Consider the following 14822-nt stretch of genomic DNA (forward strand, 5'->3'; position numbering starts at 1 on the left):
GCCCTGCCTGCTGCAGTTGTAAATGCGCCTAGTTTGGGGGCGTTTAAGAGATTGGTGGATAGGTTTATGGACGAAAAGGGATTGGTTTAGATTAGTGGGTCAATGTTTTTTTTTAAAAATAAGACTGGTCGGCGCAACATTGTGGGCCGAAGGGCCTGTTCCGCGCTGTAATGTTCTATGTTCTATGTTCTATGTTTACTGTTACTCAGTTCCACCCATAGGGGCTTTATAATAAATCAACTGTAAAGGAACAGTAATTTTTTGCACAAAAGATAATAAAGCAAAACCACAAACAGGTCCCAACCGAGGCATCAATGAACCCATTCAGGAGCCTGCTTTATAAAGGGTTCAGTATATGGGTCCTGCAAGGAGGTCAATCGGTGATTGCCCATGCAAGTCCTGGGGTTATCACACTCCTCCCCCTTTCAGTCTAAGGGCTCTCCCTTGCTCTTAAAGCATCAGGGCTGTCTTTTTTTTGGCTTTCAGCCTGTGGCCTCCTTTCCTGGTCAGTAGAGAATACCATGTTGGCAAGCGTCTCTTTCTAGATGACCATCAAAGTATCACTGTAGTGGTCCTTCAGCAACGAGCTCTGTTTGGGGTTCCACTGCTTCCGTTTCCATTTTGGTGGTGGAATCCTCATAGGCTGTCTTTGAACCACTTGTTAATTGCGTTCCTTTGTAGTCTCTCCATGTACACACAGCGTACATGTGCAGATGGCATGCTCACTATGTTAGCTGCTTCTGTTGACAGCTCCCAACACATAGGTGGTCTATATGTTTCCTTAAGATCTTGTCCCCAAACTTTACCATATAGGACACCAAGCCCTGTTTTTGAAAGAATTGTTCCTGGTGTCCAAGGGGTGCTGCCTCTAAAACTTTGCATTTGGATTGTGCTTCCTGACAATAAAAACACATCAGCTTTTGGTCCATCATGGCCCTTTATGGGCTTCTTGCTTTTCTCCAATTCTTCCACTTAAGTTCAGAAGGATAAGGCTTAAATCTGGTCTGTAGAGGCCTGCCATTAGTAACTCATACAATCCCTTATGCATGTTTACCATCATATGTTTCCTTAATGATGCTTTTAATTCTAACTGGAGGTACGCATGACTCATATGGTGGACACCACCTATGCATATCAATCCTCTTAAAGTGAGTGTCAATTCGTATCAGAAACATTGAGTCTATAAATGGTCCTGCAAAATCCACAGGCATCTATATCCATGGTCTTCCTGGTCGTTGCCTGCGGTGTAGGGAAGCTACTGGTGGGTCTTCTGGTTTTCTTGGTGCATTCTGCATGTGCACCATCTTTTCTACGTGCCCATTTATGCTGGGCCAAGAGTCATAGCTTCTTGCTATTTTTTTTAATATCCCTGAATGTTTGTTAGGGAGTTCTTGAAGGATAGAAGGCTGTCTTCGATGCTTAGTTCTGGACATTTTGTAATTTCAAGTCTGTGCCGGACATTCTTGCGTTCCTCTATTTAATATTATGTGGCTCAATTTTGCCAATTTGGGATCATTCGAGTGTAAAGGTGCTCCTTCACCCCTTCTCTCTCCCTCTCATCTGTTTTTGTTTTTCTCTCTCTCTTTCTCATTCACTAACCAAATGCCACTGTTACAATATTCTATACAAAGTGTGTTGGACTGAAAAAGAATATTTAAGTTAATTACAAGGAAACCACATTGTAAATGTCCCTTGCCTTTTGCTGGGAAACCAGAGTGGCTATTTATGAACTGGTTCCACCTCGCTCCTACGTTTGCTAGGCTCACTCGTATTACCTCTCCAGATGTAAAGAGTATCGATTTGGGTTTCCTGAGAGTGTTAACCCCTATCAGTCAGCAACCTCTGGTTTAAAGATGAGATATCTGATGCTGTGGAGTTTCAATGTTTGACATTTTCTGCTTTGACTCTGTTCTGACACCCAGGTTAGTGATTGGTGGGAAGAGTATGTCTACTTGCGAGGCCGTGGTCCCATCATGGTGAACAGCAATTACTACGCAATGGTGAGTTGGCCACTTCCACCCTCCAAAATTTAGACTTCATCACACTGTTGGGTGGGGCAGCAGCAGGTTGTGCTGTTTGTCCAGCCCTTGAGAAGGTTAGATTTCCTGGGAGAAGGGGCATACTTGAGGGTGGAAGACAGAGATTTTAGACTATGTTGGTTCAGATGGTGGGGTATTGGGAGGATTGTGTCCAGATTGAGCTGGAGGTAAGGATTGATGGTGTCTGAGATGGGAGGTGTTGGAATGAGGGCACTGACGGTGTCGAGGCTGGCATTTGGCACTGACGGTGTCCAGGCTGGCATTTGGCACTGACGGTGTCCAGGCTGGCATTTGGCACTGACGGTGTCCAGGCTGGCATTTGGCACTGACGGTGTCCAGGCTGGCATTTGGCACTGACGGTGTCCAGGCTGGCATTTTGGATTATGCCACAAAAAATGTCTGGGAAAGTCACGACTGGCTGGATGTTGGTCACGATTCCTATTTCAGCATCATCCACTGGTATTTCCCTGCCCGCTGTGCAGTTCACTGGGAAAATCATGCCCATCTTGTTCAGGATATTGGGATTGAGATTGTCCAGCTGTGTAGAACGGTTTATTTGTTAAGATCTCCACAGAGATAACTGACTTTAAAACAGGCACAACTAGCGCTGTCTATTCTATGAACTGGATAGGTTTTTAATACCTTCTCATTCTGGTTTTCTAATTTCTGTTTCCACTTTTTCCCTTAAAGCAAAATTGAGGGACTGATCAACATGTAATGTCACATTGGCTCCTATTTATAGTTCTTACCCAGATGTTTTCCAAGAAGGGTTATTTGAGTAGACTTCACTCAAGTGACCATTTTCTAACTGGAAGATATTTTCCCAATCCAGCTGGATTTGCTCAATCTGTTTCATCCCACTAACTCAGGTCCAAACCTCACACTACCATTAAGGGTAACCAAACCTCTTGTAAGAGACAGGAATAAAGTTAGTACCCACAATCCTCAGAGGTTCCCCTGTGTAGGTTCTCAAACTTTCTGAAATCTTGACTAAAGTTAAGCGTTGGAATATGCAAATTTTACTGAACACCGATTCTCCAACCATAAATACAGCAACACCTGTATCAACCTTCATTAATACTGAATGTCCATTTAATCTTAATTGGATGAGATTTTGACATTGCTATTTAGTTTAATTTTTGCATATCAGATGTAGGTGGTTCTTCCAGGATGTGCACTTGTCAGGACACCGACCTACGTGTCGTTTTCCTAAATCTAGGTCTTGAAGTCTGCTCCAACTCTAGCATCAGTTACAATGTCTTGCCAAGCGGAATTCTGAAGGGGCTGTTGAAGTCTGGTCAGAACTTGGCTTTGCTCTGGGGCTGAACTGTGAGCAGACCTGGGTTTACTTGTATCTGGATACTTCCTAAGGAAGGCAATGAAATTGCTGTGCTCAGGGGGTGGCCTCCAAACTCAGTCGAACTGGTATGAGTGCCCACTTTCATCAGGATACATTGCAACTCATGTACTCTACTTGCAGTATTTTCCAATGATAAGGTCAGCTGTAGTGCCTTTTTTCAGTCCAGTCAGGCTTCAACCAGTGGGCGCTTTTGGATGATTACATTATTTGTCCTGCATACCAATAGGTACAGACAAATAAACCTGTATGTAAATGTGCAACAGGCAAACCTGCATGCAGGGTGTAATGACTTCAGTGAGGTCCATGAGGTTGGCCTTTTGGAGTATGAGCTCCCTGATTGAGGCATAGTTACCTGCCCAATCAGGGATCCTCACCCTGTATATAAAAATGGGAGTGTCAGGTCCACTGGCACTCTTGATTCTGACTTAAGTCCAATCCTAAGAGCAGCATCAAACTGAATTTACATGCTTACGCCAGTTATCTCAACCTAGTTAAGAAACTTGTGACAGACTCCTTCGTCTCCCAGATTGCTGAGTAAAACCAATAACTTCTCAGGATCAAAGGTGGCTTCGGGTCATAATATTCCCTCGCTTGATCTGCCAATTCCTAGAATGTTTTGGTATATGGTGCATCCAGGAAATTTGAGCTATGAATAACTGCAAGTGGTCAGAAGAATGACCTGTTGCTTTTCATCTGCCACAACGTCATCATCCCTAAAAAAAAAGTTATATATGCATTCCACATATTGGGCCCAGTCCGCCACAGCTGGGTCAAAAAAGTTCAGTTTCCCAAACTGAGGCATGATGCCAGAAAATGGCTTACCCTCAAACAAAGCCAGCTGTTGTAAACAAGTTCCTTAGGGTTGTTCTTTTTCATTGTTGCCACTTCAGTAACTCCTCAGAGGCCCAGGTCCCTTCACCAGATTGCCTTTATTTACAAGCTCTGTACCTGAAGCATTCTTAAGAGTAGAATAAAGTCGGAATCAAGAATGCCAGTAGAACTGACACTCCCATTTTTATATATACATGAGGCTCCCTGATTGGGCAGGTAACTATGACCTCTCAGAGCTCATACTCCAAGAGGTCAACCTCACGGGCCTCATTTGAAGTCATTACAGCTTATATGTGGGTTTGCCTGTGTGGGGGTTTGCATACAGGTTTATTTGTCTGTAACTTTGTCTCTATTCAACAGGTAATGTTGGTGATTATTTTTCAGGATTATCTATACATTATTCCAACACGGAAGCAGGCAGCTCGAGCTGGGAATACCATCCATGCCATGTTGTTGTACCGACGTAAACTTGATCGAGAGGAAATTCGTCCTGTACGTATCCTCTACCTTTTCTCCACTCCCCTCATTTCCATCATCCGCTGCCTTTTATCATTTCACAGTTTTATCACTTTCACCTCATTGCCCCCTCTCTATCCCCCCACAACTACTTTACTTCCTCCCTCTTGTGTTCCCTCTCCCTCCCAGGGTCACCTCTTCCTTCGCCCCAAGTCACCCCTCCCACTCGCTTGCATCCTGATCCTCTCTACCCACTGCGTTGCCTCCACCCGCTCAACTCGCCTCTCTACCCTTGCCTCCTCCCTCCCAATCTGACCTCTCATTCAATTCTCTTCCTGCTTCCCCCTTTGCCTAGCTATCTTTTGTTTGTCCCCATTCTCACTCTCTTCTGTCTCTTTTGTTTTTCCCCTCTCTCTTGTTCCTTTCTATCTCTGGGAACTGTGCAGAGATGATACAGGTTTCTATGTGTGGATCAGGTATATATTTACAGTGCTTTAAAATTTTGGCTCTGGCTTTCTACAACCTCTGGAGGACTGGGCCCAATATGGGAAATGCATGCAACCCGTACAGTTTGTTTTCTTTTCTTCAAGCACAGTGAGCATCAATAGTAAACAGACACTCAAATAGAACAATTGAACATGACACCCTGCATCCTTCTCTCTCATTCTTCCTCTCTCATTTCCCTCAGCAATTTATCTCTCTATCTTGTTTCTTTCACACTCACCCACCCTTCTTTCCCTGCTTCTCTTTAGCTAATCATTTCATTCCTCTTCCAAGTATTTGTATGAACCCGGAGTTCATTGTTAAAATCAAATATTTCAGTGAGTGCTGATGAAGTTGATAGCCGGAGATTCCAAGTGACTTTGCTTAGAGGCAGAAGAAGCTTAGCCTGTAGGCAAGGAGAATACACAGAGCTGAGAAAGATGATGTGATATTTTCACTGTTACGAACAAGAGGAGGCTTAATTTGACAGACCAATTTCTTCTTTAACTACTCATCCCATAAATAGAATGGCATTTGGATTATTTTCCCCTTTACTAGCAGTAGTGCATTTGTTGTTCTGGCGTAATCCAATTTTCTATTAATAAGCCCGCAACAAACTCAAGATAGGATGAATTCAAAGTGTTAGTTTGTTTGCACACTCAAAAGAGGCTTTACAATGCCCCCCTCTTATCTTTCTTTAGTGAAACAAGGGATAGAGAATAGAAAGATTTGCAATATAGAGACCACAGAGGAAAGTGTAATGACCCAGCTGGGAGGAGTGCATAGTTTATCTGGCCCCATTATTCTGCAGGTTTTAAAGTTCAATTCGCGCACCAAAATCACCAATTACTTACCTTCACCGCTGTTAGATCGAGAATAAAATAGACTTTAATGAGGCTTCCTTCAATGAACTCTAAATGACTGAATTATAATAAAACTTAGTTTTTGCCATTTGTTTTAAAAAATATTAACACAAATTTATATAACTATCTATCCCTTTTTAGAATACTCTAGGACACAACCCCCAACAGGCATTCTATGCAAACCATACAGGGGTTGGAGAAATTGCCTATGGAGGATAGGGATAAAATTAAAGGATAAAGTTTGCTGTTCACCTGGAACTCCGTTATGAAGATGGCTGCTGAACCCAGTAGGCATCTGGAAGTTCTCACCCATGAAGCTTCAGCATGAAGGAGAATATAGAGATGGATCAGTTGTCCTTATTGCAGCCTTTCAGGTTTTTAGATGCAGACACATCACACTCAGATGAGGATTCGCTAGCCTCAGGTTGATAACCACACATAGATCATCAGGCAAGGCAGTGTAGGCCAGTTTACTTCTTAGCTTATTTCCCAAGCCATACTGATCTCAAGGTAGCTGGCGGGATGTTCAGACATGCATATCCCAAGACAGGAAATTCCAGCCCAAGTTCAACAGTCCATTAAACGGTCTGCCAAATTTTCTGTCTCACGCACTACAATTCCCACAGTGGGAAGACTGGGAAATTTTCAGCAGCAGGTACAAGACTGAAAGCTTGTTTCTGCCGTGTGTTTTCCTGTACATCACTAGGCATTGCCAGTTTTCTCCACATCAATTAAAGTCAATACAGTTCAAATCAAACAAATCAGCTCTCTTCTCTCCTATACCAGGCTGGTCAGCTAAATTCTTGTCTTTCTCTCTGTCCAAATGTGAACTGATGACCTTTTAAAATATGAAAAGTCATTGCATTATCTAAATATTTGACTGCTGACTTGGATTTTTTGAAAGAGGCCCATCAGTTCCTTTTTGAGAAAGTGTGCCTTTTTCCAAGAAATCACCTGATCAACACAGTACTTAAGGGGCAAGAGAATCATGTCTTTCAAAATGATATTTTTGTTGCATTATTTAGACATGTGGTTCTGATCTGCAGAATCTTAAGAAAAAATATAGGAAGTGATTCTTCAAGCCGCTGTGCTGCTCTAGCTGCTAGGGGTGTTGGGGGATTACTGGGTGGGTGGTGGGGTGGGGTGGGGGGGGTGGGGAGAGGTGGTAGGTGTGGGGGCAGATTGGGGAGATCAAAGCAGGCCAGGGGAAGAGAGTTTGAGGCTGGCCCAGAGATATCCGGGAGGCCAGTGATCAGGATGGGCTGGGAGGGGAGGGGGGGCGGTGGTGGTCTGAGAGGCAGCGATTGGGGAGGGTCACGGAGCTGCTCAGTGATCAGGATGGGGAGGGGGGGGGCGGTGGTGGTGGTCTGAGAGGCAGCGATGGGGGTGTCACGGGGCTGCCCAGTGATCAGGATGCCAGCAGTGCAGACAGGGTTACCTCACATACGCTGATATTGGTGCTGACAGTTCGGCACATGCGCAGTGGCTGGCTCAGTGCTATGTTGCCAGCCTGTCCAGCAGGAATAGACACTGCCCACTGATTTTCAGCGTGAATCTCCCTGAAGCACAGAGTTTTGGAGATTCATTTTGAAAATCTCGCTAAAAGATCAGCGGGAATTACACTCATTTTCACGCGAATTCAGCATTTAGAATTTTTTTGTAAGAAACTGGCCATAGTTTTGAAAGATTGTCCTATCAGACACTTCCAGGACAATTAAAGCACAAGGTTAGATATAGAGGAAAGCTCCCTCGACGCTGTCCCCTTCAAACACTCCCAGGACAAGTACAACATAGGGTCAGATACAGAGTAAAGCTTCCTCAACACTGTCAGCATCAATCATTCCCAGGACAGGTACAGTATGGGGTTAGATACAGAGTGAAGACAGAATGTGAACTGCGTGTGAAAGTGTTTAACTCTACAATTTGATCATTTTTAAAATGCTGGCTGATTTTTGCTGTCTCCTCTTTCTGTCTTTCTTCCTCTTCGTCCTTTTCCCTGGCCTCCTTTTTGTCAAATTGGAACCATCCGGCCCTTCCCCTTTCCCGATTTCCCCTGACATGGCTGTGTGAGTTTTGGGGCACTCTGCTGACCGGACACAGGTTTACCTCACCGGATCGACAGTTCCTCTCTGCTCCTCGCAGTTTGAGTGGCTGTTTAATACAGCCCGCATTCCTGGCCTGTACTCAGGTAAGAGGCTCACGGAGAGGGAGGGAAGAGGGGGTAGGGATGTCAACGTTAACACCAAGCAACTGCAGTGAGGATAAGGGGGTCATTGACCAGCTCACTGATACCCTCCCAGTCTTGCAATGCACTCTCAGCTTGTTTCAATGGCTTATGTTATTTGAGAAAGCTCTGCACACCCATGTGGATGGTTGTATATGAATGGATATCCCTGTGAGGTCACCGCGAATCCTGGTCCTGTCAAGGCATTAGTGTAAATGTCTATTTCCAAAGCTGCTTTCTGTTTCATTGTGTCTGTCTGTCTCTCTTTTTCTCTAGTGTGAACTTTGTGACATGTGTGCTCCCTCCATTTCATTCCCCTCCTCTCCTCACTGCCTGCCACCACCACACCCAACTCCATTACAGGTTTTTTTATTTACTCTGTGTGTTTTCACTCTTCCTTTCAGCTTATGGGTCAAAGTGCAATCCCCATGTGCTCCTATCAGTACGAACGTATGTTCAATTCCACTCGTATTCCGGGTTTAGAGACAGGTACAGTTACATCCTGAGCAATCTCTCTGCCTCTATCATAATGCCCTTTAAATGCTTGCTGCCTATTGCTTCATGGTAGAAACATGAAAGGGAACAGGTCATCGAATAAACATACCGGTGAGACAATGAGTGAATGTGTGAAGGGCTGCAGTGTGAGTGAGTGAATGAGAGTGTGAGGGGCTGTAGTATGAGTGAATGTGAGGGGCTGCAGTGTGACTGAGTGTGAAGGGCTGCAGTATGAATGCCTCTCCAGTGCATGTGTGTTGAGTTGTCTTATGGTGTTCATCTCTCTGGATCACTGCCTGAAGTGGATTTGAAGTGAGTCCAACCGACTCACCCAATTGTCTGTCCCTGTTCGCCCCATTCGTTGGGTGGTTTGCCAGTGGTGAGGAATCCTGGTGAATTGTCTTTTGGTTCAGCGATTACTGGAATGGGGTTGTGATTGTTACAACATGGCCCGCACTCCTGACTGTCTATTTCCTTTCCCTCTGCATTTCATTGGCAGCCCCTGCCCCGTGCAAGGAGCAAGGGCCAAAATACTGTGAAAGTATTTTGGGATGGAGCATTCTCCAGTCAGATTTTGCTGTGAATGTGCACTGGGTGACATACATTTGAGTAAATGAATTCCTAGAAGGCTGCAGAAATCTAATGCCCAACTCATCATGAGGGGAGGAATCACTTTGCAGACTTTTGTCCTGAGTTTCTCACTGGTCACATCTTCATTTGTGCCTGGATGTTACCCTCCCTCATGTCCCACTCTGTTCCTCCTTTATTAGAAAGCCGAGCTTTGCATCGAGTCCAGTAACTGCCTGGCTCCTGTTCAATTTGCTGATGCAGCTTCTGACTGTCTGCTTCTGTTTAACATTTCTCTGGCTTTGCTCAAACACAGGAGCAGGAGCTTTGTGTACTTTCCCAATGTGCTTTTGTCTGATTTACCTCAACACTGTCAATAAATTCTTCTCATGTTTTCTTGTTGGCCATTTGTGTGCCTCTCTCCCTCCCTCTCTGACACACCCCTTCTCTCACTCAGACACCCTCCAGCACCTCAAGGACAGCAAGCATATTGCCGTTTACCACAGAGGTCGTTACTTCAAGGTCTGGCTCTACCATAGTGGCAGGCTGCTCAAACCCTGTGAGATTCAACTTCAGATGCAGAAGATCTTGGATGACCAGTCACTGCCCCAACCTGGAGAGGAGAAACTGGCAGCTCTGACTGCTGGTGACAGGTGAGAGCTCGAGGAGAGGCCTGGCTAACCCTGCGGCTGCCACCATTCCTGAATGCAGACACAAGTACCAAAAGAACAGAACCACTGATCAGCAGTACTACTTCAGGAATGTACAGTGTGGCGAATGGAAATCTCCAGCCTACAAGTGAGGGAGGCTGTTGGCTTGCTAGAACCTGTTAATCCGAATTAAAATGCTGAATCAAGTTTCCAATGGGAGACAATCCCACGCTTTGATCCTCCTTTACATGAAGGCTTTATCCTAAACACTCCCATCAGTGGAAAACATCCTCTTTATCTAACCAAAATCCTACAAACCCGTTGAAATACCCCTTAATCCCTCATATTTCAGGAAACTCAAGCCGAGATGTAATTTCTCCTCATAATCTAACCATTGTAGCTCTGGTAACATGCTGGTCGTTTTGCACTGCACACCTTCTAATATCTGTGGAGTTTGCATGTTCCCCCATGTCTACGTGAGTTTCCTCCGGGTACTCTGGTTTCCTCCCACAATCCGAAAGAAATGCTGGTTAGGTGCATTAGCCTCCTTCAGTGTACCCAAACAGGCGCTGGAGTGTGGTGACTAAGAAATTTTCACAGTAACTTCATTTCAGTGTTAATGTAAACCTACTTGTAACACTAATAAATAAACACCAATGTATTCCTTCTTAGGTGTAGTTTCGAGCACTGTACTCAGTGCCCCAGGATGCAGTATAACCAATCCTTTGTCCATTTGTAACAAAATCTCCTCACTTTATACTCTGCTTTGAGATATAAAGATTTCTAATCCTTCAGCCCTTTTAATTTGGAAGCTGTTCTGTGGACGTGGATCCCTGAATCTCTTGGGAGCTTCAGTGTTTCACCGTTTAAGTAATACTTCATCTATCTTTCTTTGTCAAATGTACCAGTTTTTCCCAATTCCTTCATCTGTCAATGTCTGTTTACGATTCAGTAAATATAGATATGTGGCTCTTTGTCATGCCGTCTAAGTCATTGATAAATATGGTGAAATAGTTCCTTGTGGAAACACAAATCATTTTCTACCATTACTACACTGTCTTCTAAGACCAAGCCAATCTAATCAACAGGTTAAGATTTCCCTCAATTCTGTCAGCTTTCATTTTAGCTGACAAGTCTCCTCCTCAAATACGTTCTGGAAGTCCATGGAGATTACATCCACTCCTTGAGTTAGCTTCTGAAAGAATTCAATATGATTCATTAAATATGACTTCTCCTTTTATCCATAATTGTTCATGGAATCAGAATAGATCATAGAATCCCTACAATACAGAATGAGGGCATTCGGCCCATTAGGTCTGCACCGACCATAATCCCACCCAGGCCATACCTCCATATCTCTACATGTTTACCCACTAATCCCTCTAACCTACACATCTCAGGACACTAAGGACAATTTTTAGCACGGCCAATCGACCTAACCCAAAACCTTTGGATTGTGGGAGGAAACTGGAGCACACGGAGGAAACCCATGCAGACATGAGGAAAATGTGTCAACTCCACATAGACAGTGATCCAAGCTGGGAGTCAAACCCAGGCCCCTGGAGCTGCGAAGCAGCAGTGTTGATCACTGTGCTACCCAACTCATGTTCTAATCTGACCACTCACTAATGATCAGGTAATGTTTGGTTCTACACTTTCTAAACTGTGGTTGGGAAATGCTTTGGGATCATAAAGACCCTGTTGAAATACCAGCTCACTCTTTCATTCTTAATAGAAAAGATTTTGTTGTGTTGATGTTTTCTTCCTCACCCCATACCTACACGACACATTACTGCCTCCCAGTTCATTCTCTCGCTGAGCTCTGTTGTTGGTCCTGGACTATCTCCCAAAAAGACCAGAGAAAGCTGTATTACTGCCACATTTTGCTCAGACTCTATGACCATCAGTCGCTGATTTATGGAACTGGTTTATCAGGTGGACTGGATCCTATTTGGAGTTAAGCTGGTTAACTTGACTGTTGAGCTGGTCCTCTTTTAAGAAGCAGGAGGATTGCATGAGGTTCTACAAGAGTGTTTTCAATACCTCCAGATTATTTCCAGTAGCCATGATGTTTTACTGTAAGATCAACTCTACCTGTTGCCGTTCAGTGCTATTGATGTGCAGCATGCAGTTAGATGACCGCAGCATCAAGGACATAGGAGTATACCTTTGAATGTCTATATTTGCCTTGTCTGTTCCTGTTAAGTCTCCACTGTGTGTTTTACATCCTCTCATTCTAGGGTACCCTGGGCTAAAGCTCGTAATTCCTTCTTCAGTCAAGGAAAGAACAAGCTGTCGTTGGACACCATTGAGAAGGCAGCTTTCTTTGTAACCCTGGATGATACCGAGCAGGGATTCCGTAAAGAGGATCCAGTGGCTTCACTCGACAATTATGCTAAGTCTTTGCTACATGGCAAATGCTATGACAGGTAGGTGACTGACCTGGACCAATGACTAAGCAAGTTGAGCAGTGTCTGTTTGAGGATGACCTGGTTAACACTGTTGGGGAAGGTGTGGGAAGGACCTTGTCAAGGATGCGGGGAAGTGAGTGGGGGGGGGTGGTGTGGTGTGGGGAAGTGAGTAGTGGTGAGGGGAAAGTAGGGTATAGGGAGTTGAGTAGGGATGTGAGGGGGTCAGGAGTGTGGGGGTTATGCGGGGTGGGGAGGTGGTCAGGGGTATGGGGAGGTTCGTAAGGCAGTGTTTGACATTGGGAGGCTCAGTCTGGGGGAAGGGGAGGTTCTGTGAGTGGGAATGTCCCTCTGGGGGAGAGTTACTCTGAGCAAAAGGTGAACCTTGGACACTGTTTGTAATATACATCTCCTTTTTTACAGGTGGTTTGACAAATCTTTAAGTTTTATTGTCTTTAAGAACGGTAAAATTGGTCTTAATGCTGAACATTCGTGGGCAGACGCACCCATCATTGGCCATTTGTGGGAGGTAGGATAATCCTATCAGTATTCGAATTGTCCAAGCTTCATACTGCAATAAAGGAACTTCTACACGACAAACCGTGGCAGTTGCTATTCTGTACCAAAAGTGATCAATTCAACATAGTCCCAAAGGATCTGAGGAGGCTGGGAAGGTTCTCTTCACGCTGAGTGGTTCTACATTGCTTTACCAGAATGGTTGGGATATAAACCATTGTACATCAACAAGGAAATCTGAGACAGATGCACAACTGGTGATAGGAAGCAGAGAAAGGGTCATAGAATCATCAAACATAATGCAGAAGAAGGCCATCCTACCCCTTGTGAATCTGCTGCTCTCACCTTATCAGCAAATATCAGTTTCCAGATTCACTCTGTACCACGCACATTCCACTTTTCAGATAATTATCCATTTCCCTATTAAATGTCTCGACTGACCCTGTGTCCACCACGCGCCCAGCGCCACCCCACCCCCCCCCCCCCCCCCCGTCTCCACCGCGCGCCTGGCGCCGCCCCTACCCCTGTCTCCACCGCGTGCCCACGCAATATATTTCCGATCCTAGCTCATGTCACCTTTTCTGCATTGCCAGTCACTTTAAATCGATGCTGTCTAGTTTTCAACACTTTTCCACCAAAGGGATTAGTTCCTCTCTCTGTCCACTTGATTGTTTTCATTGGAATTTGGGAGTTGTTGGGAAGGGCAGAATCGATGGACTGATTTTTGCTTCAGTGCTGAACAGCTCTGCATGTCTTTTGGCACCTGGTGGCAGAGCTGCCTTGGCATAATTAGACAACAGCTTCTGAGTCAGCTGGGAGTGTCAAACCTTCTTTCTGATTCATGGCAGTCAGTGGAAAGAGAACATTCTCGGTGTCTTCCACACTGAGTACAGACTGGCCCAGCGTGATTTTATTCACATGGAGCGCTGAGTGTTTTTTATGCAGAGCTGATTTCTTGTGAATTCTTTAATGGCAGAGCTCCCTGCTGCTACAGACAACGTGGCGGCATTCGGGCGTGGTTTGACTGAGTTTGAGAGTGAGGATAGCTGTCCTTTTTGTAGTCTGTGTTTCTGCCTGCTCTCGATAAAGGTTCCTCCTAGGTTTCTCACTAGAAATTCAGAGTTTGAGAACAGTGTTAATCTTTTGTCATGTCTCCCACAGTCCATCTTGGCCACCGACCAGTTCCAGCTGGGATATACAGAGGAGGGGAATTGTAAAGGAGAGCCCAATTCCAGGATTCCCCCACCCCAGCGCTTGCAGTGGGAGCTCAACGAGCCAGTAAGTTCCTCATTCACCATGAAGTAGGATGGAAGCAGTGCCCATATGATGTTAGTTTGTGTGGGTGATCTCCTCCTGTCTCAGAGTGGTCTCAGTTTGATGAAGCTCATGCTGACTGATATCTTCTTCTCTCAGTGTCAGAAAGTCATCATGCAGTCTTTAAGTGTGGCTCAGCAGTTGGCCGATGATGTGGATTTTCATTCCTTCCCATTCGACAACTTTGGTAAAGGCCTCATCAAGAAGTGTCGGATCAGCCCTGATGCCTTTGTCCAGATGGCACTACAGCTGGCACATTACTGGGTACAGTCATCACTACTCCCTGAACAGTAATAGGTTAAACGCAGAGGTGTAGAACTCCAGCTACTTGGAAAAGAAGAGAGAATGGGCTAAAAGAAAAGTCAGTAATATTCTGAGCTTTCAGCACAGGGCCCTAGAATATCAAAGCAAATATCATGGTTGGACAGTTTGGAACATTCCATTGTCAGAAAGACCCATAGGAAGGAGAGGAATGGAGATCAACTAGATCCACATCTGATTGATCGGAATCTTGTAAAATGGTATTTTCTTCAGAAGAGCAAAGATCATCAGGGATGCACTAAAGCTTATTTCAAAATTAATGATTGTTGTCAAGAAGGTTAATGATTATTTTCAG

The 14822-nt window shown here is 44.8% G+C and overlaps 1 protein-coding gene across 4 annotated transcripts in view; it reads left to right on the plus strand.

Moving 5' to 3' along the window:
• The window catches only part of LOC145343965 (carnitine O-palmitoyltransferase 1, liver isoform-like), a 77854-nt gene that overhangs the window by 50867 nt on the left and 12165 nt on the right, over window positions 1–14822 (plus strand). For 3 of the 4 annotated variants that reach the window (XM_080190546.1, XM_080190543.1, XM_080190544.1), the window contains 8 exons: window positions 1923–2000; window positions 4615–4722; window positions 8133–8220; window positions 9776–9971; window positions 12209–12397; window positions 12800–12905; window positions 14054–14170; window positions 14306–14470. In XM_080190546.1, the coding sequence (XP_080046672.1) occupies window positions 1923–2000; window positions 4615–4722; window positions 8133–8220; window positions 9776–9971; window positions 12209–12397; window positions 12800–12905; window positions 14054–14170; window positions 14306–14470 (1047 nt within the window). Of the gene's footprint in view, window positions 1–1922; window positions 2001–4614; window positions 4723–8132; window positions 8221–8660; window positions 8746–9775; window positions 9972–12208; window positions 12398–12799; window positions 12906–14053; window positions 14171–14305; window positions 14471–14822 lie in introns of all 4 variants that reach the window. The other variant, XM_080190547.1, reaches the window with a different exon arrangement.

Source organism: Carcharhinus amblyrhynchos, chromosome 6 (assembly GCF_965287045.1).
Source record: "Carcharhinus amblyrhynchos chromosome 6, sCarAmb.v2.hapA, whole genome shotgun sequence".
NCBI lineage: Eukaryota > Metazoa > Chordata > Chondrichthyes > Carcharhiniformes > Carcharhinidae > Carcharhinus > Carcharhinus amblyrhynchos.